Below are 26590 nucleotides of genomic sequence, written 5' to 3'. Positions count from 1 at the left end.
CAGTGGTCCATCTCCCTGCTCTCAGAGGAGACACACAGATGGATGAGTGGTGTTAACTACACTTCAGTGAAAATGGACAGGATGTGAAGAGGCACCAAACTCCACACAGCAGAAAACCCACCCAGCAAGTGTAAGGACTCCGATACCCGCCAGTCAAACCACATATGATGTCCACTTAGGAGCCGTTGGAGATTATTGCAACATTAAAAAGGAACTGTCTGACTACATGTACCCTGTTCGGCTCTTGGTGTGTGAGTGCTGCAGCTGCTGTGCTTTTTTATTTTTTTATTTTTATTCCTTCCCTGTGATGTAGGACATCTGGCTGCCCACAAACTGCAAGAATGACACAGTATGAATGGTTAAGACTAAGAATAGTGAGGGTGAAACAAACTATAAACTAAACCACCACCAAGAGAAAAGTCAGCAAACTTGTGACTCGTGATAGAGCTGTGAACGGGGCAGGACACATCACTTTTCTGATTCAACAAGTACCTCTAGTTTTTATGGGGGTGGACAACAAATGGCAGTTGCTACAAACACACTTCTTTTTATTATGATGGTGCAGACATTCATGTAATATATTAGAAAACCAACATGTGAAGACAGGCTACATGGAATTTTACTTCAAATGGGTATGATTCAAGACTAACATTTATACACATATACATAACCATGCTCCCTTGTAAGAGAGGAATTGATGATGAATATCTATGAAAATACTATCTTACTCAATGGTAATAATTAAAACCACTGATGGCCTTATTTGGCTTTGACAGAACAGCAATTTCTGTCCATGTGTCGACTGTTGACGACCCTTGGCTGAGGGAAACATCTTCGTCTACTTGCTCAAAGACGAATAAGAAGTTGCTGCTCTGAATCAAAGTCATCTGGAGGATGGGCAAAGTCTCCAAGATCTTTAATTGCTTTGCAGAGTAAAGTGCTGTGGCTGACTGACTTGGTTTCGCAGTCATTGTTAAGAGCATGGAGTGTGTCTGTGGTCACAAAAAAAAAAATCAAAAAAAAATCATGGGGAAGTGCATAGGTGGAGAGGTAGGTGGGTTCAAACACTTGCACGTGGAAACAAAACAACTCCAACAGAGCTTCATGGATTCCTGTGGCTGTCAGGATGGAAAGGCAGAGCCTGCAATACGGTTCAGTCAAGTTTCTTGAGGATACACCAAAACCTTTTGTACTGCTTGACCACATGTCAGAGTTGGACTTGAACTATGTGTGGGAAAAATTTGTGAATGTGTGATGTAAAAGTGTTCACAAAGAAAAAAATAAATACAAAGTGGGAGCTTTAAGGCCCGAGTTGTCTCATGTGCTCAGTGGAATGTGCATCGAGGAAGTACGGATGCACCGCATGTGCATGTCAGCGTTCCCCTGATACACAGTCACAACACACGGTTGTTTCATGTGTGTTGCACCAGTTGCGAGTTCGCTGGCTGCTGTCAGGTCTCAAGTCATGGGAGCCTCTGGCTGTAGCCGCAGGTCATCCTGTGACAATTAAGGCACACAAAAGACACTCCGGCTGTCCATAAATAGGTCTTCACAATCCAAGTCAAGCGGTAGTTCTCGTGCACGGAGGACACTTTGCCGCTTCTTCTTTTCTCAGCCCTCTCTCTCTCTCTTTCATTCTTTGGCACTGGGAGGAATGTATGGAGGGAGGGAGGAATAGATGGATGGAGGGATGGAGGGAGGGAGGGAGGGAGAGGGGAGTTCCCTGCTCTTCGTGTCTCTTTACGTCTTCGGCTACTTGGATAGTTTGCTGATGACACGGATCAGTGCTCCATTTTCATCTTTGAGGCGCTGGTTGTCTGCTCTTAGGTCAACCAGAACCTGGTGAAAGAAAAAAAGTCTCACATTAAAAATAAAATTTTTCATAACATGAACGGAACATTTTCCCCCTGTTGTGCTGTTTAAACACAGCTGACTTACCGTGACGAGACATTGACTAGTAGGACAATATGTCAGGCAGCTTTTACTGCCAGCACTAAAACACATGTAACGTATCACCAGTATCACACTGCTCCACACAAGAAGCAGCAGCTATCACTCTCAAATGTAACGCAACACTAAGTGCTTTACATAGAACTGCACAGTTGTGTAGTGGCGAGTACCAGAAGGTCCCGGTTCGTGTTCAGGTTGCGCTTTTAGGTGTGGAGTTTGCATGTTCTCCTTGTGCATACGGGGGTGTTCTCTGGGTACTCCAGTTTCCTCTTACATGTTTGAGGTTAACTGATGACACCCGTCCAGGGTGTAAACTGGGCGTAAACTGCCTCAGCACAGTCAGCTGGGATCGGCTCCAAGTCTGTAATCCTGACTTTTATACGCAGTATAGAGGCTGGATGAATATATATATGCTGCTTTGTGCCAATTTAGATCAAACTCCATTGTTATTATACCAAAGGAAATTTAAACAAATATCAAATGCAAAAATATAGAAATACTATTACTTAAAAAAAAGAAAAGAAAATTTCAAAAAAGAAAAAGGAAAACATGGCTTCTTATGAAATTGTGTAATATTGTGAGATACTATATTTGTAATTTTCAACACTTAGAAGCTAAAATCCTGAAGAAAGAAACAAAAAAGATCAAATATATTTCAGTTTGTGGATACTGAATCAAAAATATATGGAGGACTCACTGTTGAAATGAAATTATTGGAATATATTGGATTCAGATTTTTGGAGATGTGCATGTACATTTAGAGCAATTCCTTACATATTTTAGAAATTCTCTCAAAACATACCAAAGATGACTAAAAATGAAGGATGGACAATTCACCTAAACTAAACTAAACAGCAGAGGTGTAAATGTATTTAAAGGTATTCTGAAGGAACAGAGTACACAATTCACAGCAGGAATTTTAATTTGGAAAGTTAAAAAATAAATAAATCAGGTTAGTGAACTCGGGGGGGGGGGGGGGGGGTCAAAGGTAACTGGTTGGCAAGCACAACAATACATTTATTAACTCAATAAACAGCAATAAAATCAACCCATTGTATAACACAACTCTCATGTCAGCACCTGAAGACGGAGTAAATCAGTTCACCACTGTGCTTCCAAACTGCACAAGCTAAAGCCAAGCTAATCAAGCAGACGCATGCAAAAGTGCCTGTGGCCCGAACGTCTCACCTTCAGCTCCTCCTCCAGCTCGGCCATTCGCCGCTCCAACATCCTCCGGTCCTGGTGCATGGGAAACGTGAGGGAGAACAGGGGGAAATGTGACGTATGGAGGGAGGAGGAAGAGGCGCAAAAGGTTAAGTGAAAACAAGTGAGAAAGTGGGGAAAAGAGGAGAAAGTGTCAACAAACAGCAGGGGTGGCAGTCGTGAGGCAGATGGAGCTGAAGCAACAAACAGCAGGGGGGCGTTACCTTCCTCTCCAGGTCCAACAGGGCTGAACAATCACTAAAGCGTTCCTGTCTCTGTAGAATACAAATAAATATCCATGTCAATACCAAACTTGTCCCAAAAACGTCATGTACAGATATATAGAGTTGAATGTCAGACAAAAGTCACTCCGACATAATTTACCTGATGGATGTAAATACCATCAAATTAAAGCTGAAAGTCTGCACTTTAAGGACAAGTTTGTTTCATCTAAAATCTATTTTGTTGATGTTTTGAGCTGAAATGCTAAAAAAAAAAAGTGCCAAAATCTAAATAAACAGTTGGTGATTCAATCTCAGATATCAGTCTGCATTGCTTGTGCAGGGCTGAATTGAGACTCAGTGTGTTCACGTAGTGGGTAAAGATTCAAAACTGATATGTCTGTAAAATGTTTGTCCGCTGAACTGGCTCAGGCTAAGGTACAAGCTTACTTCACGTATTTTATTTCAGGAATAACATGGACCCACAGTGTACCTGCCAATCACAAGCTTTATATATAAAAAGAGCGTATCATAATGTACACATTCATGATAGAAATGCTTCTATTCCATCATCCAATACCAACAAGGAAACATCCGATTGGTGCCAGATTCACCCTGCTGAAGAATGCAATACTTGGAACCATGAAGCCACATCATTAGCTACTATGTTAGGGTTTGAAGACACATCGGGAGACTTTTAAGCGATAGTATGCCCTCACAGTGTCCTGATCCCGCGTCATGGATTATTTAGGAATCCACACATATGAGAGACGGAAACATGTGAGTTTGTGTACATCGACAGAACACCTATTTTAGTTCTGAAAAGGTGTAAGTTAACCTTTCTGTACAGTGTTTGTGCTCTGTGGCGTCAGAACGTAATTGAGCAAATAGTTTATCATATTTACATGAGTCAAATGGGAGTCAAATGAGAAACTCAGTCGAATGATCTTTTTTTTTTTTTGAGTATTTCTATTGAGTGAGAGCTTTTACAGTCCATGTAAATGCATGTTTCACCACCAGGTTGTTTGATTTCAGATTTTAAAGAAAATTTATGGGATTTGTTTTTCATTATTAAGAATATATCATGTCGAAAAGAAATTATTGTAAAACAATTAATTATCTTAATGGACACATTTGTGTATGTGATAACTGTAAATGTATAACATAAATGAAACTGTAAAATAACACTTGTATGAAGACATGGCAAAATATTTGAAATAAAAGCAATATCAAGACTGAGAATAGATCTGCTTTGGCCATTCTTCGCCAATGGTCGACAACATTTAAAAAGCTGGCATTAAAACAAAAAAGTACTACTTGCTGTGCGGCAGCATGTGCAGAGAGAGATTTATGTGTATGTGGGTTGAAAGTCGGTGTCGGTTATCCTCCCACATAGTGTGGAGACCTTCTTATGTTGGTTGTATTATTTTTTCTGTTCACTTTATTGTGTCTGTGTCGTCACCTGTGTGGCCTTCTCCAGATCCAACCTTGTCTGACTGACAATCCTCTGAGTGTCCTGCAGCTGGGACTGGAGTTGGTTGTTTTCTCGGGACAGCTCCTCAAACAACTGACACAACACACAAGCCATCACGTACCAGTACACATCAAGAAGACAACACACATTGTCCACATTGGTTCAATGTGCTGACCTTCTTAAAATCCTTGGTGTCAGATCCTCCTCCCTGAGTGCGGTCGTTACAGGATGCGTCCAACCTGAGTAGATGAAGAGAGGAGAGGTCAATGAAAGCGCTAACAGACAAACTGAATTGACAGAACAAAAAAATAAAACCAGTCAACGGCTGCATTCATACCTTGAGCTCAAATGATCTGTCTGTAATCACAAAACAACAAAAAATACGTTATCATAACCGTAGTTACTGAGTTTGGTTAGAATCCACTGACACTGGCTCATAAACACACCCACCTGTTGATCCAGCCCACTGCCTGAGAACTCTTCCTCTCCACTGGGATCATTGTCTTCACCCTGTCGGGGACAAAAACAAAACATCATACGGTTAGAAGTCAAGATGTAACACTATTTGTTTCATGTGTTTATTGCTACTTATCTTATGTACCATTGAAATTTACAACTGATAAGTTGTGTGTTTTTGTTAAGAAGGCCTGGTGTCCTTCCAGCATCAGGCTTTCAGATGAAGAACATCTGCAGTGTTTACCTCGCCGGTCCTCTGCGCCTTCCTTCTGGCCCGAGCCTGCCTCCTCTCTTTGCGCTCTCGGGCCCATCGTTCTGTCTCGCTCTCCCCTGTGCTGGCCTCAACATCTGGAACAATGCCAGATTGCAGTATTTTAAGAGCGAATGAAATATCTCTGCCAAAAAATAAAAAAAGCACATTCTGGAGCACTTGTCTGCAACAAGTGTGAGTGGTAATACGTACCTCTCCTGTCAGAGGCCTGAGGTCGTGGAGTGCCAGCGGGCTGCGTCAGGCCCAACAAGTCTGACTTCTGCAGGCTGGCAATGCGAGACCTCCAGCTCACTTCCTGTAAACACAGTAGTCCCTGCGATGTGATGTCCCAAAATGTCATACAAGAGCAGCAACAAACAGGCCGATAACGTTCCACTCTCACCCCATCCTCTCCCTTCTTCTGCTTTGCTTCCTTCTCTTTCTCCTTCTCATCTTCCTCCTTCTTTTCTCTCCCTTTGTTGTCCATCTTCATGGTCTTCATAGTCTTCTCTGCCTCCTGCAGATCTGTCAGTGTCACCCCCTTAACGGCAATGAAAGCAGTCACGTACCAAAATGCCACACTGCAGTTGATTGATTTGAGAGCGGAAGAGATTTTGTTGTTTTGTACCTGAGTGGAGCGGCGGGACTGCCGTGCGTGTCTGGAGCGAGCTTTCCTCTGAGCCTCCGCTTCCTCATCTCGTACAGGCGTCAGGTAGGACCTACACCAGTCAAATCACCCATTCAGTGACACTTCCCCACCATCAGAACTAAAAAGCTGTGTAACTTTGGTATACACACTGGCTTGTGACTCACTTGCGTCTCTGCTTGGCCTCCTGCTCGCCTGTGGTCGAGCTCTGGGAGTTTAAGGTGGGCTGATCCTTCTTTTCTGTCTGTTCCTGAGAAAGTCTTCCCAAAACCCAAACAGAAAATATGGCCATCAGATCTTTCAAATAACGGTGGAAAAATGTTTCAAACACAATGACATAAATAATGAAATACCTCTGAGCTGAGATACTATTAAGGCGGCTGAGTCCAGTGCTGGCTGAGGTCACGGCAGGGTCGTCCAGTCTCTTTCCATAAGATGAGCTAGAAACACGACAGAGTCCATTGGAAACACAAAAGCATCTTTCATGGGCAGATACACACACGTGAAGTAGTGTTCTCTGCTGGAGGACAGCAATAAGTGGTGGCACTGCATAAACGTGGCACACAAACAATTACAAGACGGGGTTGTGAGCAGCGTGACTGACCTGAGAAGCAAGGACGGGGTGGAGCTCGTGAGATCATTCCCTGACTGACTATAAAGGCGGCGGGTGTAAGAGGAGCTACGGCTTAACCAGCTAAGAGAGACACAGGGGTGACAGGGGGACACGATATGTGCAGTGACTCTGATTCTCTTTCGACAAGTGCAGATGCAGACGATAGTATTCATGCCTCACCTGTTGGAAGTTTCAGTGCTGCTATCTGGAATACTGAAGAGTCTCCGTGTCGGAATGGGTGGTACCCGAGCGAGCCGCGGCTCCTGAGGATGAAGTAACGGATCAATGTATCAGTAATCTATGCGACAGAAAGAGTGGGCACTGTAAAAGCAGCCATATTTGGATTTCATGATAAGACTTTTAAAAGAATTGGCTGTGGTGTCATCGGTGTCCAAATCTTTGACACGGGTGCTTCTGTACCTTGGTGTCAGTGTCAGAGCTGAGACGAGGGCTTGAGGCAGACCGGGTCATGCCCAGGCCAGATGGAGGTCTGCTGCTATCCTGGCTGGAGTCTGACAGCCCGGCTGAGCCCAGAGTCACAGAACTCCCTGCTTTTCTCAGAGATGTTCTCCATGAGCCCGGGGCTTCAGTGGCTGGAAGCTTGCTTGGTTCCTGCAAGATAGTGTCACGTTTTATCATTCAGTCGTGTGATCATACAGGAGAAAAGACATTTAAGGCTCCCATCGTGTTACCTTCTTCCCTTGGCTTGCAGCTGTACCTGTCGACATGGAGGTAGGGAGCAGGCTGCTGGTGTTACGTTTGTTGTTCAAGTTGTTTATGATTTCTCGATTTTTTGCTTTCTCTGCAAAGTGAAAGGGTCAGCAATCAGTGATTCATTTGAAAAAATCATGAAACTTTGATGTGAGAAAACATACTGATTCCTAAATATAGTTCAAAATGCAGTGTCTTGGTTCCAGAAATGCAGAACACAGACTCTCAGAATAGAGAAATAACAGCATCCACTTCTGTCACCTGACTCTGCATCACTCTCTGATTCGCTCTCCTCCTCCGAGCTGGAGCTGCTGGATGCTTTGGCCTGGCTCTGAGGATGGCCCTGTCCCGTCTGGCTGTCCTCTTCCTCGTCCTCAGCCGGACTGCTCTGCAGGGCGGGGGGCGGGTGCTTCTCCCGCTCGTGGAGGCAGAACTTCTCTTTGCTGCTCATACGAGAGATAGAAGTCCTGCAAAGGGGCGGGGCCAAGGTGGGGCGGAACAACAGGTGGCATGCGGGGGGCTGATCAGTGAGGGCCATCATTCCATGTGCAGCCAATTAGAGCAAGCGTGAGCAGATGAACATATGAGCATGTGAAAAAGTGTATCACTCTCTGTGATGCTATGTGTAGAATTTCTCTTTTGCCAACTGTTTCATTACCGTCTGACACTTCCAACTTGTCATTTCCTCTGCATCAATTATCCATTTGGAATAGCAGACAGTAGAAAAAACAGCAAAGCAACTAAACAAATTGCAAAGTAAACTCTGTGCCTCAATGCCACACTAAATACTACCGGTATTGAAATTTTGATAGACAACATACTCCTCCTAACCCTTTATTGGGACAGTAGCCATATCTTATCCCTAATATCCTCTTTTCCTCAATTGTATATTATATGAACTAATATTGATGAGTTAATGACATAGATCCAACAAGCAGATGCTGCTTGTGTAGGATTCTTTGTAAATAATACAAAAGTGTGGCACTCCAAAAAAAAAAAAGGCATTTTATTTTTTATAAATTGCAATTATCAGAATGATTGCAAGTTTGCCTGGTTCCCCAAGTTAGAGCACAAATTTTTCTGAGCAATCCAATTTTTATTTTATTTATGATAAAATATCAAAACTTTTTTTATAAAATTTTTATCAATACTCATACATATTCACTGAGAAGTACATTGCATTTAAGCAAATTTTTTGAGTTATGAATCATGAACTATATTACATTTTGGGCAGTTTTAAGTTTCCCCCACATGATACTATAAATATACGGCACAAAAAAGTGTTCAATCTTTACTGTGTGCTTTTAAAAATGAATTAAAATTAAAAACTGAATCATCAAAAGGCTCCCAGGGTTTAAATTTCCCATTTTCAAGTACTTTTGTGGGAGCCCCTTCTGTGATGCAATGTAAACAAACATTTTTTCCCCAATCTGTGAACAGCTCTTTCATTTCATTTGCTGTTGCACATTGTGTTATTAATAACACTTTACAAATGTGGGATACAAAACCTTTTTGGGGGTTCCACATGCTGAAACCTACTGATGCCTGCGTCATGAAGCAGGAGCTACTGAATGGCTTTTTTTCCCCCTTTGTGTTAAAACTGATGTCATATTTCTATAAATTCCTTAAATGACAAGATGGCAGGCCCCAGAAACTCTTGTTATTGTATTTACTTAGAGGCAAATTGATTTATTTGCACAACCAGCGCAATTCAAAATCTTACCTAAAATGAGATGAAGAGTTTTTGGAGTGAGAATAAATGTAAACTGAGCCGATGTTGCCTTAGTGAACGAAACCAACCATCTTTGGAAACCTCGTCGATGCCTTTACCAAAGTTCTCATTGGACGATTCAATGAGCTCATTTAGTTCGTATTTGATGACATCTCTCCAGAGAGACTCTTAAGAGTCTGTTTGACTGTTTGACTGTCTTTTTTGTTAATGTTCACCGTGGAAAATAAATTTGACCAATCTCAAACAAAATCTAAAAAAAAAAGTTCATCTTGATCTGTTGTGTATTGTTAACAATGTAATGAAAAACATTGTTATCGCTCACTAATGGTAGTTGGCTCATTTTTTGTTAGTTCATGAAGTCATGAAGTATTATGTACCTGTCTGCTACATCTATACCGGTCAGTCAGTGGGCAGAGGTCACACAGTTTAAACAAACACTAGATCTGTCACCATCACACCTGCATGCAGACAATTGATTACTGGCATTCAGCTGTAAGAGCGTAGCGTGTACTCACACACACACACACACACACATACACACTCAAACATGTGCCCATACACCAACACACTGACCTGCGTGTGCGAACTGGTACCATGGAGATTTGCGGGCTGGTCTCAATAACAGGAGCCTGTTTCTCTATCTCGCTGCGTAGCTGAAGAAGAATATAAACAGACATAAACACAGAGAACACTTGCTGCTGTAATGCCATCAATCACATCAGGTTTATCTAACTGAGCGCGATAGCCATGTGAAGGCAGACTCACAGCGTTCTGTTTCTTCTGCAACTCCTCCAGAGTGTCCACGAGGTTCTCATCCGCGACATCTAAAGGTGTCTGGCCCTACAAGGACATTCGAAGCGCGACATCAGTCCAGAGATGCTTCAATCAAAGCTCTAATACCAAAGCGTGAATGCTCCTATCGTCCTCACCACATTGTTGACGGCACCCATGTTGCACATGCTGTCAGCAAGCAGAGTGCACACCTCCTCCTGCCCCCAGTGAGCCGCCGCGTGGAGGGGCGTCCATCCATCAATGTCCCTGCTGTTCACATCCACCCCACACTGTAACAGTACCCTGATTGAGGCGAGTAACGAGGGACGCAAACACACAAAGAAGATAAAGGCTATGAATGAAAGTTGTTTTGCTCAATGTCGCACTAAATTAAGACGGAAGCTGAAAAGTCGTCTCCTGTGTGCATTGATGCTCACTTCAAGACTTCGATGTAGCCTTTGGCTGCGGCGACGTGCAGAGCCGTGGCCTTAGTGTTTGGGTGAGGAGTGAGGACGCCCCCTCCCGCCAGCACTGCCATGGCGTCCTGAAGCATGATCCTCTCCTCCTCTTTTCGGGCCTTATCCACATCTATTGCTGCAACACAAACATAAACAAAAAGGGGGAACATTAAAACACAAACAGTGCAAACGTAAACAAATCTGCAACATAGTGCTGTAATTTGTTCTGTTAATGTGTATACCATCAGCATAGCAACTGAAGATAGAAGAAAAGTTTGGAATAGTGCATATCAATATTTTCTTGCATGATTGAAGACAGTGCACATCGTATCCATTTCTTTACCTACATTTTAAATGACCAGTTTATAGCGGGTCAAAAACTGGAAGAGTCTTTCCAGGTTATGTATTTATGAAAGAAGAAAAAAGAGCAGGATACAGTCTGGCTCATTACGAGTTCTTGTTAGACAAGAAAATTCCAAACTCTGAACACCAGTAAGGGAACTGGTTCTAAGCACGAGACATTCCAAGAAGTTTGCATCATTTCAGATGGCACATTGTTTCAAGATATTGCTGGTAGCTTCGAATACTTCTAACACAACTTCGTGAACAAGTATAAAAGACACCTGAACAAACCATGGAACTACAAAATTGTAATCATTATAATTAGGTGTAAAAAGTAAATTGAGCTTTAAATGATAGTGTTAAATACCTGATTTATCCATCTTCATTTTTGTAAAGCAACTGATAACTTTCTGCAGATATTTTCTACTTGAAAATAGAATTTATTATTATTTCCTAAAAAAAGAATGTTTAGCTGCTGTGGCTGGCAGTGAAAATGAAGGGAAAACACTTGCTGCAAGTCAGAGGGTGGAAACCAGAGCACCCGGAGAAATAAAATAAACACGTGCACGCAGAAAGAACATGCAAACACCACTCTGCTGCCCTGATAAGAAGAGATACACACTGGACGTCTGATTCAAGAGTTTTGATATTGCACATCAAGTGTGTGTCCGTGTGTTCTCTCCAGGGTTTGAATATTTTTGTTAGATTGAGACTGAAGTTATTGTGTAAAACCTCAAAATATATCTATTGTATTTGGAGAGCTTTTCAACTGCATTTATCTACAGAAACCTTCACGAATAATGGAGACGCATTCAAATGATAAAAACAGAAAGAACGCATTGCCCACAAACTGCTATTCGTTCACTGATGTCAAACAGTTAATTTGACAACATAAATATGTCACATATTGTCAAGTAAAATCAACAGGTGAGGTGTGAAGCAGGTGTGAAGGAGGTGTTGTTGCTGCGACATTGTGAATCCTGACCTTGTTTCTTGATTTCTGCTTTGAGCAGCCTTTCCATGGCGTCTTCCGTGGCGACATCCAGAGGAAGCTCACCTTCGCTGTTTACCGCTCCGACCTGGGCACCGTGTTCTATCAGGTACCTGAAACGCAAAAAAAAAAAAAATAATAATTAAATTAACATACAGTAAATTCTTGGCTGTAGCTGTATAATTTCCTAAAGTGACAACAGCGCAGCGTAGAGTATCCTCTCAAAATGCGGCACCACCTTGGACACGATGGCGCCGATGTGAGCAGCACTCACTTGGTGATCTGGATGAATCCGCAGGAGGCTGCAGCGTGCAGAGGAGTCCAGCCTTCATTGTCCCCTCTGTTGACGTCGCTCCCGCTCTCCACCAGGAACTGCACCATCTCAGCGTTCTCGTCGATGCAGGCCTGCCAGAGGACACACAGCCTCATGACCGGCCCATATATAAGCGTTTAATTGTTTGCCGTTTATTCAACTAATAATCCCCACTGTGCACATTAACAAGCAGATGACCATTTCACAACAGCTTCAGTACAGTAGAAGGAGTTCTCTGACCCACTTCAAAGTGGTTTGTTGTGAAAGGCACAACTCCAGACACTTTCAAAATCTATTAAACTCAACTAAAGCACTGGGACTAAAACAATGACTACTGTGTCTCCTTGCTGTAATGACTTTCTGCTAAGTGGGCTGCTACAAGCCTTCAAGTGCTTTCCAAAACAGTCATTTTGTGGCACGAGTGAAACAGCGAATCTATTAAGCAGCTTTTCCTGAGGCCAAGTCTCGCAAAGATCTCAGTGAGATCTCAGACAAGTCCCAAGATAAATCCCATGAGGATCTCATGGGATAATGTTCTGATGTTGACTTCATTTCAGTAAGAAGGTAGGACATGTTCATGTCCCATTTTCATATGAATGTCTGGAAAATTACAGAGTCCCAGTATTAAAACAGTCACAGGAGTCTTGTCACTACACTGTACTTTTTAAAATTATTGTCAAAAGAAACTTTTTCTGCAATGTATAATAGCAAGATGCTCCACAACAAAAACTAAAAGAAATAAAAACGGTGAGCATTTCAAATAAGTAGTGACACTAAATCCCACTGATTTGTTATTGGAGTTTGAGCTCACTTTGCTTTGTTGTCATGGCAACACAGGCACTCACATCCAATAATGATCATTTGTATCAGCAGATGCTCAAACAAACAAATAAAAACAAAATAAAGGAACTGCATATCTAAATATTTGTCAAGTTTGGAATATATAGAAGATCTATGAGATAATAATGTTCATAAATCACATCGATTCCTTGATTTGTTTTTGAGTAAATAATGTGTTGTGCAGGAGGGAAGCACTTCACGGCGACCTTTATCACAACACAGAGCTGAGAAGAAAAACACACACACGCACGCACATGCAAACACACACACATACACACACGCCACAGACAACATCCTGAATGGGTATTTGTCACTCTTGGCACAATTAATATGTTCTAAATCACAAAGTTACATAAATAAACATCAAAAAGAAATTTCCTCTTGAAACCTGCTTCCAGGACCTCGTGATCATTTGGATAATCAAGATCTCTGTTAAAGAAACAAAGGGTTGACCTGCTTCTTGATAAAAGTGATCATTTAGAGTTAGTCGACAGAGTTTCACCAAAACTACTGATGTAAAAACTTGACCATCACATTTTTTAAGAAAGCATCATGTGGAAACTGGGAATTTCTTCAGAGAAGTTTCATGGTAATTCATCACGAAGCAGCAGAAATATTCCAGTCTGGACCAGAGTGGTGGACTAGACTGAGCACGTCATCTCCAGACACACACCAATAACCTTGCGCGGGGACTATCTAATAAAAAATATAACGTCATCATGTAACTCTAGAACCAAAACATTAATAATCATTTTGAATTTTTTTTTTTAAAAACTCAACTAATACGTTATAGCTCAAGCCTTATACACACCAGAGCACTCTGACTTAAGATGAGAAAGTACTCCAGGAAGACTATAGTCATTTAAGTGTTTTCAGCATTTATTATCACCGCAGATACTCTGCAGAATATAACCACAACAAGAACCTGCGACCCACACAGAACCTTGTCCATCAGGCCTTATTTAAGCCACGTAAGAGGCTTTGCTTTTAGGCTAAATCAACTACTCACAAAGCTGCTATAAGCCACCTCCTTCCCTCATCATGAGATAATTAGTCAGGTAGTAGTATGTTGGGGGTGGTTGGGGGTGGTGGGGGTATGAACTGCGGTCCTTTAGGAAGCTGAGGATGAAGCTCGTAGAACAAGCCAGAGAAGCCAAAGCCTAGCAAGTCAAAAGCAGTGCTCTCCCACAGCAGAGGGGCAGCCCTCTGAACAAGTGAGGACTCCATGCTGAATAAATGAACAGAGGGCACTTATAGCACCCTGGGCGCTGCGAGGGAGCACCCACCACCTCCCAGCAGACTCCTTCACTGGGTCATCAAGTGACTCATTGTGGAAATCGCCTTTGACAACAGCAGCTTGCGCAGTTTGAGGAATGTTTTCCATTTCTTCATTTGAAATCACTCAAGTCCCCTCCATGGGGAACTGGCAAAGGCAGGAGAAAGGGAAAGAGAGAGAGAGAGTGTGTGTGTATGTGTGTGTGTGTGTGTGGGGGGGGGGGGGGGGGGGGTTGCATTGGAGAAGACAGAAAGGCTTTGGATGAAGAGGATGGAAAGTTTGGAGAGTGTGGGCCTATATTTAATTCAAGTTGCCAGGCAACCAATGAGCAACAGGGGAGAAAGGGATGGAGGGGAGGAGGGAGACCACACTGGGTGACAGTCCCACATGTGGATGGACCATAAGGAGCCAGCCCGCTTACAGAACATCCAACTCATCTTGGCTGGTCATGGGGTGGACGTTTCATGAAATATTTGGCTTGAATCAGGGGGAAAAACGCCACATCACTGCAGAGCACACGGGCCAGCAGAACTACCGAGCAGCTCCAGCGGGCAGAGGAATTAACGGCACACGTTTGATTTATTTTCAGGTATCAAAGCCCGATCCATCTGACAATGTGTTTATGAGTGTCTACTTCATGCGAAGTGGGGGAAACGCTGTTTAACGCAGCCCATGTGACGGTGATGATGTCCAGGCTACACCTCAGTGCAATGACTGAAGTCGGAGGGAGGGAGGGAGGGAGAGAGGGAAGGAGGGAGGGAGGCAGTAAGACAGGACAAACCCAAGGGACACGAAGAACAAGATGGCTAACAAATTGTAATTATAAACTGTAGTTTCACCCTGGGGAGGAGCGACCATGGTTGCACCAGGGGCACCGGCCTTCCTGTAATCTGATTGGCATGTGTGTAAGCCCCCAAAAGACAGACAATAAATTATGTCAATTCTTGTGCAAAGTGGCCAGCCTCCAGTCCATTATGAAAAAAGAATTAACAACTCAAACCTTGATATAACGGGTACGGAACCTGAAGCACTAATTTTTCATGTTCCTGTAATATTTCTCAACAATCTTGGCCGTAAAAAAACTGAAACTATTTACATTATGTGATAATTGATCATGTCAAAATTGTTTTGTTCTGTATTTGCTGCTTAACAACCTGCTGAATGGCTTATAAATGACACACAATGACACACAAGATGAAGAAAACAATGTAACCAAATAGACACCAAATATTAACGTTGACAGCCGGAGGTCAAACAACCTTTTTAAAATGAAAGTAATAGAAACACCGTATAGAAGAACATATGGAAATACATTAAAAAGTCACCACTTTGTAGACTAAATATTGAAGACATAAACTAGTGTCAGCTTTAATTCTTTTATAACTTTTATAAGTTTAACTCTTGGTACCCCCAATAATAACTGCGTGTCCGCCCCTGGTTCTAAAGTCTAGTCTCTCATCCCTGATACTTGTTGATTCGATCATGACTTTATAAACCTACAATTCTCTCTTACTCATTTTTTTTAATGACTGAAAATGATTCCACATGTTCTGAGATGACTAGTTAGACGAACAACTACCTCATAAACCAACTACTGCAGCGGGTTAATAAAACCACCAGGCCAAACTAAACAAACTCACAAAACACGAGAAGAAGCCATCGCCTACTTTAAGGCAACATTTTAATTAGGTAGTCAGAGTTGAGCGTCCGCGGTGTGTTTCCCCGTTAACTCCATTGGAAGTTATTTAGGTTAAAGCCTCTTCGCTGTGAGGATCATTAGCGGATCAACTGTTGCCTTGAGTTGACCGACACTCGGCTCGGAAGTTAACCGGGTAACAGACATTTTCAATCCCGTGTTTTCAGCCCGAACTGCCCCACCTGGTGAAGCGCTGTCAGTCCGTCAATGTTGGCGTGGTTGATGTCAGCTCCCTGCCGGAGCAGCGCCGCCACCTCCTCCCGGTCCCCGGCGGAGCAGGCGGCCATAAACACGGCTCCCTGGGCGAACCGAACTTTCGCCCGCCGCGTCCCGGACCCGCCGGAGTTCTCCCGGTTCTCCGCCCCTGTCCGATCCGTCTCGGACCCCAGCCATCGCTGGAGCTGATCCTGCCGTCGCTGCTTAGCAGCTTCGGACCGGGAATGGTCAGTGGCCGCCATCTTCCCTGGTCTGTCCCGGACAGATTGAGCTCGCGGTACGAGCAGAGAAGCGGGGTGCAGAGTTTGTGTGGATGGAGCCTCGCCCGGGCTGCGCCCCCTGGCGGACCGACACCGCCACTGGGCCGTGAACTCCGCAGCGCACTTCTCTGACGGAGTGGCAGCATTGCGCCGCGTTCAATGTTGCTCGGAATTTTAAACATAGAGCTGTGGAGTGAGGTTTTGGTGAAACTATGTTAAAGTTTTTTTTCTTTGACTTTGTTTTCTTCCTTCTGTTTTGCTTCTTTTGTCTAAAAACACATTGTGTAATAGTGACGTAAGAAACTCAAAATAACACATAAGTTCAGCGGTGCAATAAAATCAACACAAATTTAGTTACATTTGTAGAATCTAATGTGATGTAGTCAAGTGATGGTCGACATTTCAATCGATTAGTTCACGGTCAAATATTATTATAATAATTTTTTTTTTCCACAAATCGTCCAACAAATCAAAGCTACGGATGAGATGTGTTTTGAGCTTTTTGAGCAAATTTCTTAAGTAAAACAATATTTTTAGATATTCCATCTAATATCAAACTTCTACGTTACAACAAAAGGAATCTAAATGTTTTTTTTCCCTAAATCATAGTTTGAAACAGCATGTTGGAAAGAACATTTGACTGCACAATTCAAATTTGTTTCTACAATGCAAACTGACAACCAATAAAGTCAAAATGTATGGCAACATATGCTTAAGAAAATTAAAGGCCACACACACACACACACACACACACACACACACACACACACACACACACACACACACACACACACACACACACACACACACACACACACACACACACACACACACACACACACACACACACAGACATATATTCTATTAACCCTATTAGATTTTAAGTAATTTGTTTACTGCTTGATTACTGCTCCTCATCTGAGTCAACGTCCCATTGAGAATAACAATACTTCAGGCAATGTGACAGAAACTAAGGTTTAAGTATATATTTAGAGTGATTAAAAAAAACACAAAGAGGGAGATTTTTTTCAGTTTATTTCATAATCACATTGTTTTCTCCAGCGCCATTGTCAAAATTTGCTTAGTCCATCTCTCAATCATCACAATAAAATTTAAGGCACAAGGAGAATTAGTGTACAAAGTGCAATTCAAATGATTTCGGTTTTATTTAGTTAAAAATAAAAATATGATTCGCTGTATCGGCTCTAATACAACATTTTAACACAAACTATGTACCAATTTAAATCAATATAGTTTTAAAATTACCTCTGAAATCATTGTACTTTCTGTGAAAATCAGGAAATATAGGCCAAACTATGATTATGGAAAAAGACCAAAGCGTTTTTCTTACTTCACATATAAATACTTATTTATACATAAGACATTGGCATCAGTACAAACAACAAACTCACAATGTGTTCATTGTATCGTAGTGCATTGTGACGTGCATCATATAAATGGAGTAACTATATGTGACAAACAGATTGAAAAAAAAAACTGTTCATCCTCCAGTTTGAAACTTTGTAGTAAAAATGACTTCATTCTCAGAACCAGACGCGATAGGAAAATGCTGCTCAACTACTGGTCTGACTGCATTCCACTAAAAACATAAATACTCATTTATTTTAACCATGCGCCTTCAAGTGTGCATTTTTATGTCTCCTGTAATTTATGTTTGTACACAAGTCAGCACATGTGCTGCGACTATAGCACTGCTGTTGATTACAGACAAACCGTTTCTGCATGTTTGCCTGATAATACTGAGGCATTAAGCTATTCCAGTGTCAGGCACTGGGAAAAAGAGTTGATATACAGGAAGTGTAATTATCAAAAATTACAACAATTTTAAATCAAATTTGAACCAAGCCTTTCTGGCAACTATTGAAATGTAATACACAAACCTTTTATTAGAAACTTGATTTTGAAACGTTACTGCATTTGGAATATGTGAGCTTGCGGCAGGGGGCCATCACATTTTCCTAAGAGCCATTGATAGCTTCTCCAGAGTTGGTAGGAAGAGGCACATTGAGAAAACCTTTCTGCACTTTGAGGTCCTGCAGGGAGAGATGAGGTGGGGAGCTTTTATCTGGCGACATCACTGCAGTACCGAAGGAGCCTTGCAGATCCATGTTGATAGAGAATCCTCCAGACAGCAGCTGCTTCTTGTAGTGATCGAGATGCATGAAGACTGAAGAACTGCTTTCATTCACCCAGGTGGGAAACAGACTGCTGGAGCTGAACTGCGATCGGAGGGACGGCTGGTGATGCAGCTCCAGTTGACAGAACAATCTAGTTTTCATTGGAAGCACCAGGAAAGGCATGAATAACCAGGGAAGTATAACTATACATGCAGATATGTTAAACATTCAGTAACATTTCAACTTCTTTTGGCATTCTTCTCCTGGCATTTTCAGCTTTGCCACCTCCAGTATACAAATACTTAAGTGTTAACGCAAGTTTTTGTCAGCCGGTAAAGTTTGCTGTAAATTTAAAGGTCAATTTAGATGGTGCTGGTTCAAAATGAGGGGCACAATTATTTAATAAAACTTAAATTTTAAAAAACTTTCTATTTAAGAAAGCATTACAGATGAACTTACAAAGAATTACAACTTTAATGTGTAGCTCCTCTCAAGATTAATTTAGTTTCATAATGTGGTATTGTCAACATTCACCTTGGCAATCACAATTTCATTTACTGGTTTAAGAGACCAACACAAACTTTAAAACCTAAATCGAAGCGAGTGAATACCTGACTGCCATTTATGCCCAAACACAACAATTACTAATGATCAACACTGTGATTTAATCAACATAAATCACAATTAAAAATTATCCATTTTCATAGATGTTAGACAGCAGCTAGAGGCATTTACACATGTAAAGATAATGCATTGTAAATGCTATAATTGTCAATATTATTATGATTACATGTTGATCACCTTGCAGACACTTGGTGGGACACTGTGTTTGAGGCCTGGCGAACGATACGCTGCAGGACTTTAAATAGCTGCTCTCGAATCCACCCCACGTCTTCCTGCAAATCTGGTAGCCACTCCAGAAGTCTGCCAAAGAGAAATACAACTTTCATTCAACAAGTATTGTTGCTGTAGCCAAAGTAATGATGCCTGAATATGTGCACGGCTAATAACAGAAAGTTTTGCGTGGATATGTATCATTAAATAGTAAAACGGTCTAAAAAGCAATAAAAAGTACTACAGGTACCCAGGGAACAGGACCCGGTGTAATTAAGACATATGGCACCTGAGAGTCAACCACAGAGCAGACTCCAGAGGGAGGGTGTAGGGGAGCATCATCACTGAGACCATCTTGACAGGAAGCAGGTTGCTTAGCGACTGTGCGAGGCTCCTCCTCTCCATGCAGGCCTCAACTAGAGCTGCAGAGGGAGGCAAAGACAATATTACACCTTGCTTCAAGCAGCCATTACTGAACTTAACAGAAGCTCTAATGATACAAACTATCAGATGGATTGTTCATCGAGTGAACATAATGTCTTCTTTTCAACCAGCATGACGTGTGAAATAGAGGGCGAATGGAAAAAAATAGATACATTCGAGAAACTCCCACTGATATCACTGGATGATTATCAACGTTGTACACTTTTATAGTAGTCACAGTGGATGACGCTGAATCCAGGGAATAGCCAGGATTAACACAAGTTCAACAAATCAAACATATATAATTATGACTAATCTAAACATCTCCTCTGATGAGACTCCCCAGGGTCACAATAATCAATAAGCATTGAGGGGATATTATGAAAACTGTATCGCTGACCCAACTGTTTAATATCATTCTATATTTTCAGCTGCAAAAACAAGAAAATGAGGCACAGTTCAGTGACCTGCTTAATTTATATAGATGTTGAGTTTGTATGTGTTAAATAAAATTAATATATGAAAATCAGCAACTGTCTATCATGTAAAACAACAAATGACATACAAAAAATTTAATTCGTAAAATAATGAAATGCTGTAAGCTGTAGATTATCCGTTATATTGTAAATATACCTACAGATTTCACATACGTAGTAGAAGTAAAATCATATCTGACTGTACAAAGCTTACATTTATATGGTTTACTCATATGTTACCTCTGTGCACCCTGGGTGGAAGGTATTCGATGATGTGATCTTCTATCGACGAAATGGCTTTAGCTGCGCTCACTTCTTTAGGCTCTTCTTCATCGTAATCCTCCTTTTCGTCCCTGTTCACAAGGAGCGGTCTGTCTCTTTGAGGGTTGTTGCAATTTAGCAGGCCTGAAAAAAAATAGAAAATATATATATATATATATAACATATAGATTTGACGAAGTCTCTTCTTCAATTATCATGATTGGGGTCAAATCTCAGTGGTTTGAACACATTCATTGTCGCAGACAAATTTTGTAATAACATGTTTATTATGTGGACCAACCAAAACACAAAGTATCTACCGGAGGTAACACAAGTCGAATCACGACGACAAGCAGTCTATTGATTTGATGACATGGTCAGAGGAAGCACAAGTTCTGATTTCATATCAGGTTGATACTGTGTGTAGTCACGCCACGAAAGATCAATGAGACTTGTCAATGGTGATTCAGCTTTTATCAGGAAGAGCGTTGCTCTTACCATTCCTCTTCAGAAAATGTAGGGCGTCCTTGTATCCCTGTTTACACATCGCCTTCAGAACCTGCACACAGAAGCACAAAGACACCAATTTATCTCTCAGGAGTCAAAGTAGCCCACTGATGTCACACCAGTTCATGTGAACAAATCAATTGAACTGCAGCTGTGCTTTTCTACATGTATGGATTAAATTAGATGGAATCACATGACCTACCATTGGATCTGGAGGGAAAAGTGCCCTGGAGACTCTGTACAGATTGGTGAGCGTGAATTGAATGCTTGTGTTGGTAAATCGCAGCTCGTGGATGTTGGTGGAGGTGTCACGTGGGCAGATGTCACTCTCGCCGGAGAACGGGGACACGGTGATAGTGTTTTTTAGTTCATACTGGGGTAAGTTGTCTGAAATTCCCCCGTCAACATATCGCTGAGGGATAGAAGACAACAATAGTAATATTAAGCAGATGAAGCAGAGGAAGCAGAAGAAAAAGAAGAAGAAGAAGAAGAAGAAGTAGAAGAAGAAAAAGAAGAAGAAGAAGAAGGTGTACAAGTGCAAGAACAAGAACAACTTTACCCATATAGCACTTTCAGAACAAAGTTACAAACGTTATATCAAAGACAAGCTGTATCAGTGAAATGCACATAATGCAATACAACTAAAAACAACTGAAGCATAACATAGATACATAGTTGAAATTTTGGGCCATATGGAGGGAATCTCTCTGTAAAGGTCATATTGTGTTTGTGTATAAAGTATCCAGGAAATTAAAAGTAAAAAGGGCTCAGGATTGATCTCTGAGGGGCACCAAACTTAAACCTTCTATGGAAGAACTGCAGTCACCAAAAGTGACCACAAGTGTCTTATTTTGTAGATATGAACAAATAGATTAAAAGAAAACATTCTAATTGAAGAGAAACTATGAAAGGCTCACAGTGAATCACTTTAACTGAAGGATATTCAGCCATTCAACTGAAACAGGATATTCCAATACTGATGTATGTTTTTATTGAAGCAAACAAACTTTCAAGTTGGAAAATGTGTGATGTTGAAATGTGAGTGTCAACATCAGAATGACATCAGGTCTTGGACTTGGGTCAGTGTTGATAACAGGGGATTGAACAACCTTAACGTCAGCGACAGCGCAGTCCCATGTGGCTCTGTCAACGCTTGCATTTTGGCCACATGCCCTGTTATCCACATGGGCACGTGTCAGCTCTGAAAACCAATCACAGAGGCCGCGGAGGGTGGGACTGCAGGGATTGCTTAATGAAATTTCACTGAAAACCTTTGAGCTAAAAACATGTCCAGCCAAAACAAAAAATAAACACAGGTTCTAGTTTCGCCTCCAGAATGAAATGTCGAACAAACACCTCCACAGGAATTTCATAATCATTGTTTCCAAACACATACCGTCCAGAACAAACACATTCTTGAGGAAGGGAGGGTGACAGACAGTGCCAAAGGCAACCCAAAACCAAAAAGAAACTAAAACAATCTGTGTATATTGAACCAGTTGAGTGGACTGACCATTACACCACTCAAAAGATAAATGTTGCGTAGGTGTAGGCAGTAATTTAAATTCCTTTCAAATCATTCAGGCAATTCTGTTTCATAAGGTTGAGACGGAAAATAAAGTGCACTTAGATGAATTGAAAGTGAAATTACTCACCACTCCTTGCAGTGCTGGAGGAATGATACCACAGTAAACTGGGATGTAGGCACTGCACACGCATGCCTATTAAACAAATGAAAATAAATAGAGTTGGAAAATTGGACCAAAAAAACAAGATTCATTACATACAAAACTATTATACATTATGCATTGAATGATATAGACAATGATGAATAATATCATAAGGTTTATCAGTATATTAGAGTAAATGGTAAAATATTCTTTACATAAAGAGTGGATTTCACTTCTTCAACGATGTCAATGTACTATACGTGAGCATATTCACACAATTACTCTCAGTGATGGCTGTACGCCCCCAGAAATTGGACAAAAATGGTGTTCAGTGTTATGCTCAAGGACACTTTGACATATGGAGAGGATGGGAGATCCAACCACTAATTTTTGATTTTGGAAGGCAAACTGCTGCATATATTCATATTTACTGTACAGATCTGATAATCATTACTCTCATCAAATAACCAACACCAAATAATGTATGTTCACATTTTCATATTTCCAAGAACTGTTCTGACTTTTCAAATGTTCATTTATTGCTTTTCATAAATTTAGTCATTGGCAGCTTTCCATTTTGTATTTTTTTGGCCAGCTGCCAACACAGCAATTATTATCAGTGCAGGGAATAAATGCTGAGGTGATTCAACTATCTATCAGCAGTGCAATTCATTTATATTTTTATTGTGATTGCTTCCTAGTGGATTCCGATCTAGAATACATCACTTTTATATTGTGATACACTGAGATCCGTTCCAATTGAGTATTAAGCATTTGCTAATTATTGAGTCTTTGTTTTTATGTCTCTCGATAAACAGCGAGAATATTCTTGCTTTGACGACTGGCTGACCCTGTGTTTTGTGAATGCAAAAGTATGTGGCTCTGCATGTTCAGCACTGCGATCATCTCTGCAATAAGACTGCCTTTGTCCATTGTAAGTTGTGATCCGCTTCAGCCCTCTGATACTTTTTAGTTGGACACAGCAGTACAGAAATAAAGAATAATGCTACAAAGTCTTGGGTTATTTCATCACTTTGCTCTTGATTCAACACATTTTATTTTGGTAGTTTAGAATTCAAAATCACAACTTGGAAAATTCTTTCTTACAACCTTCGTACTATTGTGTGTGAAAGTTGTATTTTTGTTTCAAGTACATTCAGATAGCTATGTCGTGTATACCTGCACCAGCTCCTCTTTGTTGTTGAAGTGGAACATCAGGACATTTTCTCCATCCGAAACTCGCGTGAGAGAGATTCCCAGTCGACCGTTGGCCCTATGATGGCAGTCAGGTGGCAGAGTTTTCCGCAGCAGGTGACGCATGATCTTGACCAGGTTGAAGGAAGGATGCATCGGACCGAGAAGTCGCTTTCTCGCCTCTTTGGCAACATCAATGATACTTGCACCAACATCTCCTGTGAGTGCATGTGAAACATACAAAAACAGTTTAGAAATAATTTCATAATCAAAAAATAAGCCATGAAATCCAAGAAGTGATCTTGTTTGTAAGGATGATTGAATTGAGTGTGAAGTAGAAATTTCACACCAACACACCAAACAATTACTGGTTTTATCCCAACAGAATACTTAAGAGGAGCATTGTAGTAAATTATCCTTCAACTATTACCTCAGACAATATTTATGAATGACAGTTCGGAAAAACAGATTATCAATTGAGTCACTGAGCTGAAGAGGATTTAGTTGTTCTTGTTGAAATTTAAATGATGAAGTCGGCCTGTGACACTGATTCTTTGAGAGAATTGTATAGCTTATAGTGGTGTGTTACTATAAGGACAAACATGCATGTAAAACCTCTGAAATGGCTGAGTTTGGTAAGGACTTAATAGTTGCGTGGTATTAGGTTAAGCATGTTGCATTTCTCATTACTTGAGCACAGATCAGATTAGATTTAACAAATCCTGCAGAAATCTATAACACACATACTATAACCCCACATACTAATTTGAAAAATGACATATAAATGAGAAAAATGCGACAAAATGGGGAAACCATTTGATTTTAGGTAATATTCTATTTGAAATAGTGTATATTTGATTTGTATGTCTGCTAAGAAAAACAAACAAACAAATAAAACCAAAAAATGACTGGAAATGTTTCAGTTCATGTGTAATAATGATCTTAGAAGAAGGCTTCCCGCTGGAATAAATTAAGGGAAACATCTATATTTTCATCTTTTTAGATGTACCTTGAAACTAAACTTTATTGTGAAATTTGGAATGGCAGCTATAATAATGTTTTAGAGGGTTTATTTTGATAAAAACCTTGTTTTCACCCTAAGGTTTATCCACATGAAACATGGTTTTTGAGCATCAAGACTTGACATGGGCTAAAACATGTTTCCTCACATATAAATGCACAATTGCAATACTTCCAAGTGCCCTGCCGATCCACGTACCGAGGCATGTGTCAGTGGCCAGAGCGGTGGCTGTGAGCGCTCCAGCCGACGCGCCGTAGATGTGCCGGGCGTTGCGCACCAGAAACGGAGCCTGCTCCAGCAGGCAGCTGGCCACCCCGATGTGATAAACCCCCAGGAAGCCACAGCCGGCGAAGGAGATGTTCCACGGAGAGTCCAGAGGAAACATGCCGGTGATGTCCGGGGTGTGTGGGGGCAGAGGTCGCTGTCAGACGATAAGAGCGATAAAACAATGAAACAGCAGCTTCCACTCAGTGCAGTCTAATGTCTGCCGGCATGCTATCTCCACGATAAATAACTTCTCTATTTAGGTTTTGAAGTCAACAGTCACTATCTCTTTTGTGGGCACTCAGGCGTCATTAAAACAAACAAAAACTGTTGTTTCTAAAGTACAATGTGTCTTAATCCACTTGTTGTGCGGCGTGTCAGACCGCGGGGAGTTGTTGTTGTCCCTTCATATACTTTGATCGGAGTGTGGCTGGAGGAGGGCGCACGCGCCTGCAGCTTGTCCAATCACAGTCAACAAAATAGAGAAAGATAACCAATCACAGCAAAGAATGATGAAGGCCTGACCAATCACAACTCGCCTCGCTGAAAACGCTTCATCTGAGTCGTCGTCCTTTTTTGACCGCTGTCAAATGTTTATCCTCAAGATTTGCCCTATGTTCTCCATCATTTCTATTATACATGTAGCCGCTTTTTTTTGGCTATTATAATAAGTTGTATAATCAGGAGATATAAGTATTGATTTCCTCTATAACTGCTTTACAGATCAATCCAGCATGTGATAGCGTGTACTCCGATTACATTCGAAATGTATGTCTTTACAGTGTTGACAATACGGTGGCAATACTCTTGTAAACATAACCAACATCTTACTTATGAAGAGGCAACCCATCTGGTAAGAGTTTACCACTGAAATGTTTATCTGCTGATGCATTTCTTTGAAACAACAGTTCTCAGAAACCGAGTGCCAACAGTAACATTTTGGGAAACGTTCCAGACTTTTGTCAGGACATCATGAACTCTAGAGTAATGTTGCTTTTTGTGAAACCACAAAGGCCTCTCTTTCAGGTTTGTTTGAAATACTGACACTTGTTTCTAAAATACAATCCAAAATAAACCTCCCTTGGATACTTGAGACTGATATAATCGCTGGAAAGAAAGTGAGTAGCAGAGGTGACTATTGTGAACATCACAGAGATGTTTGTTGTTGTCCTCAAGGCAGCTGACTGTACCACTACTGATTTGTTTTTCATGAATGGATCAGATTATCTACTGAAGATACGAGCGATTTTCTCAGGACACATTGGAATTTTACATGTTGGCCCATATAACATTTAGTTTTGAATATGCAATTTCGCGATGTTTCCACAGGAAATATTGTGCCAATTGGACTTTAAGCATAATCTTCAGTGTGGGACTATTTGA

The 26590-nt window shown here is 41.2% G+C and overlaps 2 protein-coding genes across 8 annotated transcripts; both read right to left on the bottom strand.

The window, feature by feature from the left end:
• Window positions 1-478: 478 nt before the first annotated feature.
• Window positions 479-16516, bottom strand: LOC308117343 (protein phosphatase 1 regulatory subunit 12A). 7 transcript variants are annotated; one of them, XM_080476164.1, is made up of 25 exons: window positions 16126-16516; window positions 12093-12223; window positions 11813-11931; window positions 10465-10621; window positions 10186-10330; window positions 10022-10096; window positions 9830-9909; window positions 7786-7991; window positions 7506-7615; window positions 7234-7425; window positions 6994-7076; window positions 6805-6894; window positions 6554-6640; window positions 6368-6460; window positions 6183-6273; window positions 5958-6095; window positions 5768-5870; window positions 5549-5652; window positions 5299-5358; window positions 5186-5205; window positions 5024-5087; window positions 4837-4941; window positions 3378-3428; window positions 3139-3189; window positions 479-1839 (listed from the first exon to the last, which is right to left on the bottom strand). In XM_080476164.1, exons 1-25 carry the CDS (start codon window positions 16399-16401, stop codon window positions 1753-1755), a joined length of 2718 nt encoding a protein of 905 aa, XP_080332290.1. In that variant the 5' UTR covers window positions 16402-16516; the 3' UTR covers window positions 479-1752. The 7 variants fall into 7 exon arrangements, with proteins under 7 accessions (XP_080332290.1, XP_080332291.1, XP_080332294.1 ...); XM_080476165.1 differs by having other exon boundaries at window positions 7786-7967; window positions 16126-16485; XM_080476168.1 differs by lacking the exon at window positions 6805-6894.
• Window positions 16517-17437: 921 nt separating this feature from the next.
• pnpla2 (patatin-like phospholipase domain containing 2) lies at window positions 17438-25633 on the bottom strand. Its single transcript, XM_080474441.1, has 9 exons — window positions 25142-25633; window positions 23908-24140; window positions 22714-22779; window positions 21261-21470; window positions 21050-21110; window positions 20531-20695; window positions 19681-19813; window positions 19359-19481; window positions 17438-18708 (listed from the first exon to the last, which is right to left on the bottom strand). Exons 1-9 carry the CDS (start codon window positions 25326-25328, stop codon window positions 18399-18401), a joined length of 1488 nt encoding a protein of 495 aa, XP_080330567.1. The 5' UTR covers window positions 25329-25633; the 3' UTR covers window positions 17438-18398.
• Window positions 25634-26590: the final 957 nt, after the last annotated feature.

Source organism: Lipophrys pholis, assembly GCF_963383615.2.
Source record: "Lipophrys pholis genome assembly, chromosome: 11".
NCBI classification, from domain to species: domain Eukaryota; kingdom Metazoa; phylum Chordata; class Actinopteri; order Blenniiformes; family Blenniidae; genus Lipophrys; species Lipophrys pholis.
The sequence above is the reverse complement of the archived record's forward strand: the minus strand, read 5'-3'. Positions and strand labels throughout refer to the sequence as shown.

What these genes read in the sequence shown, in the direction of transcription:
- LOC308117343 (XM_080476164.1), bottom strand. Translation starts at nt 16,401, where the DNA reads ATGGCGGCCACTGACCATTCCCGGTCCGAAGCTGCTAAGCAGCGACGG. An exon ending in GGATTCATCCAGATCACCAA is followed by an intron (nt 11,932 to 12,092) that starts GTGAGTGCTGCT and finishes TTTGCGTTTCAG; the next exon opens with GTACCTGATAGAACACGGTG. An exon ending in AGGCGCAGAGGACCGGCGAG is followed by an intron (nt 5,359 to 5,548) that starts GTAAACACTGCA and finishes TGTCCCCGACAG; the next exon opens with GGTGAAGACAATGATCCCAG.
- pnpla2 (XM_080474441.1), bottom strand. Translation starts at nt 25,328, where the DNA reads ATGTTTCCTCTGGACTCTCCGTGGAACATCTCCTTCGCCGGCTGTGGC. An exon ending in GGCCACTGACACATGCCTCG is followed by an intron (nt 24,141 to 25,141) that starts GTACGTGGATCG and finishes ATGCACTCACAG; the next exon opens with GAGATGTTGGTGCAAGTATC. An exon ending in ACAAAGAGGAGCTGGTGCAG is followed by an intron (nt 22,780 to 23,907) that starts GTATACACGACA and finishes TTTGTTTAATAG; the next exon opens with GCATGCGTGTGCAGTGCCTA.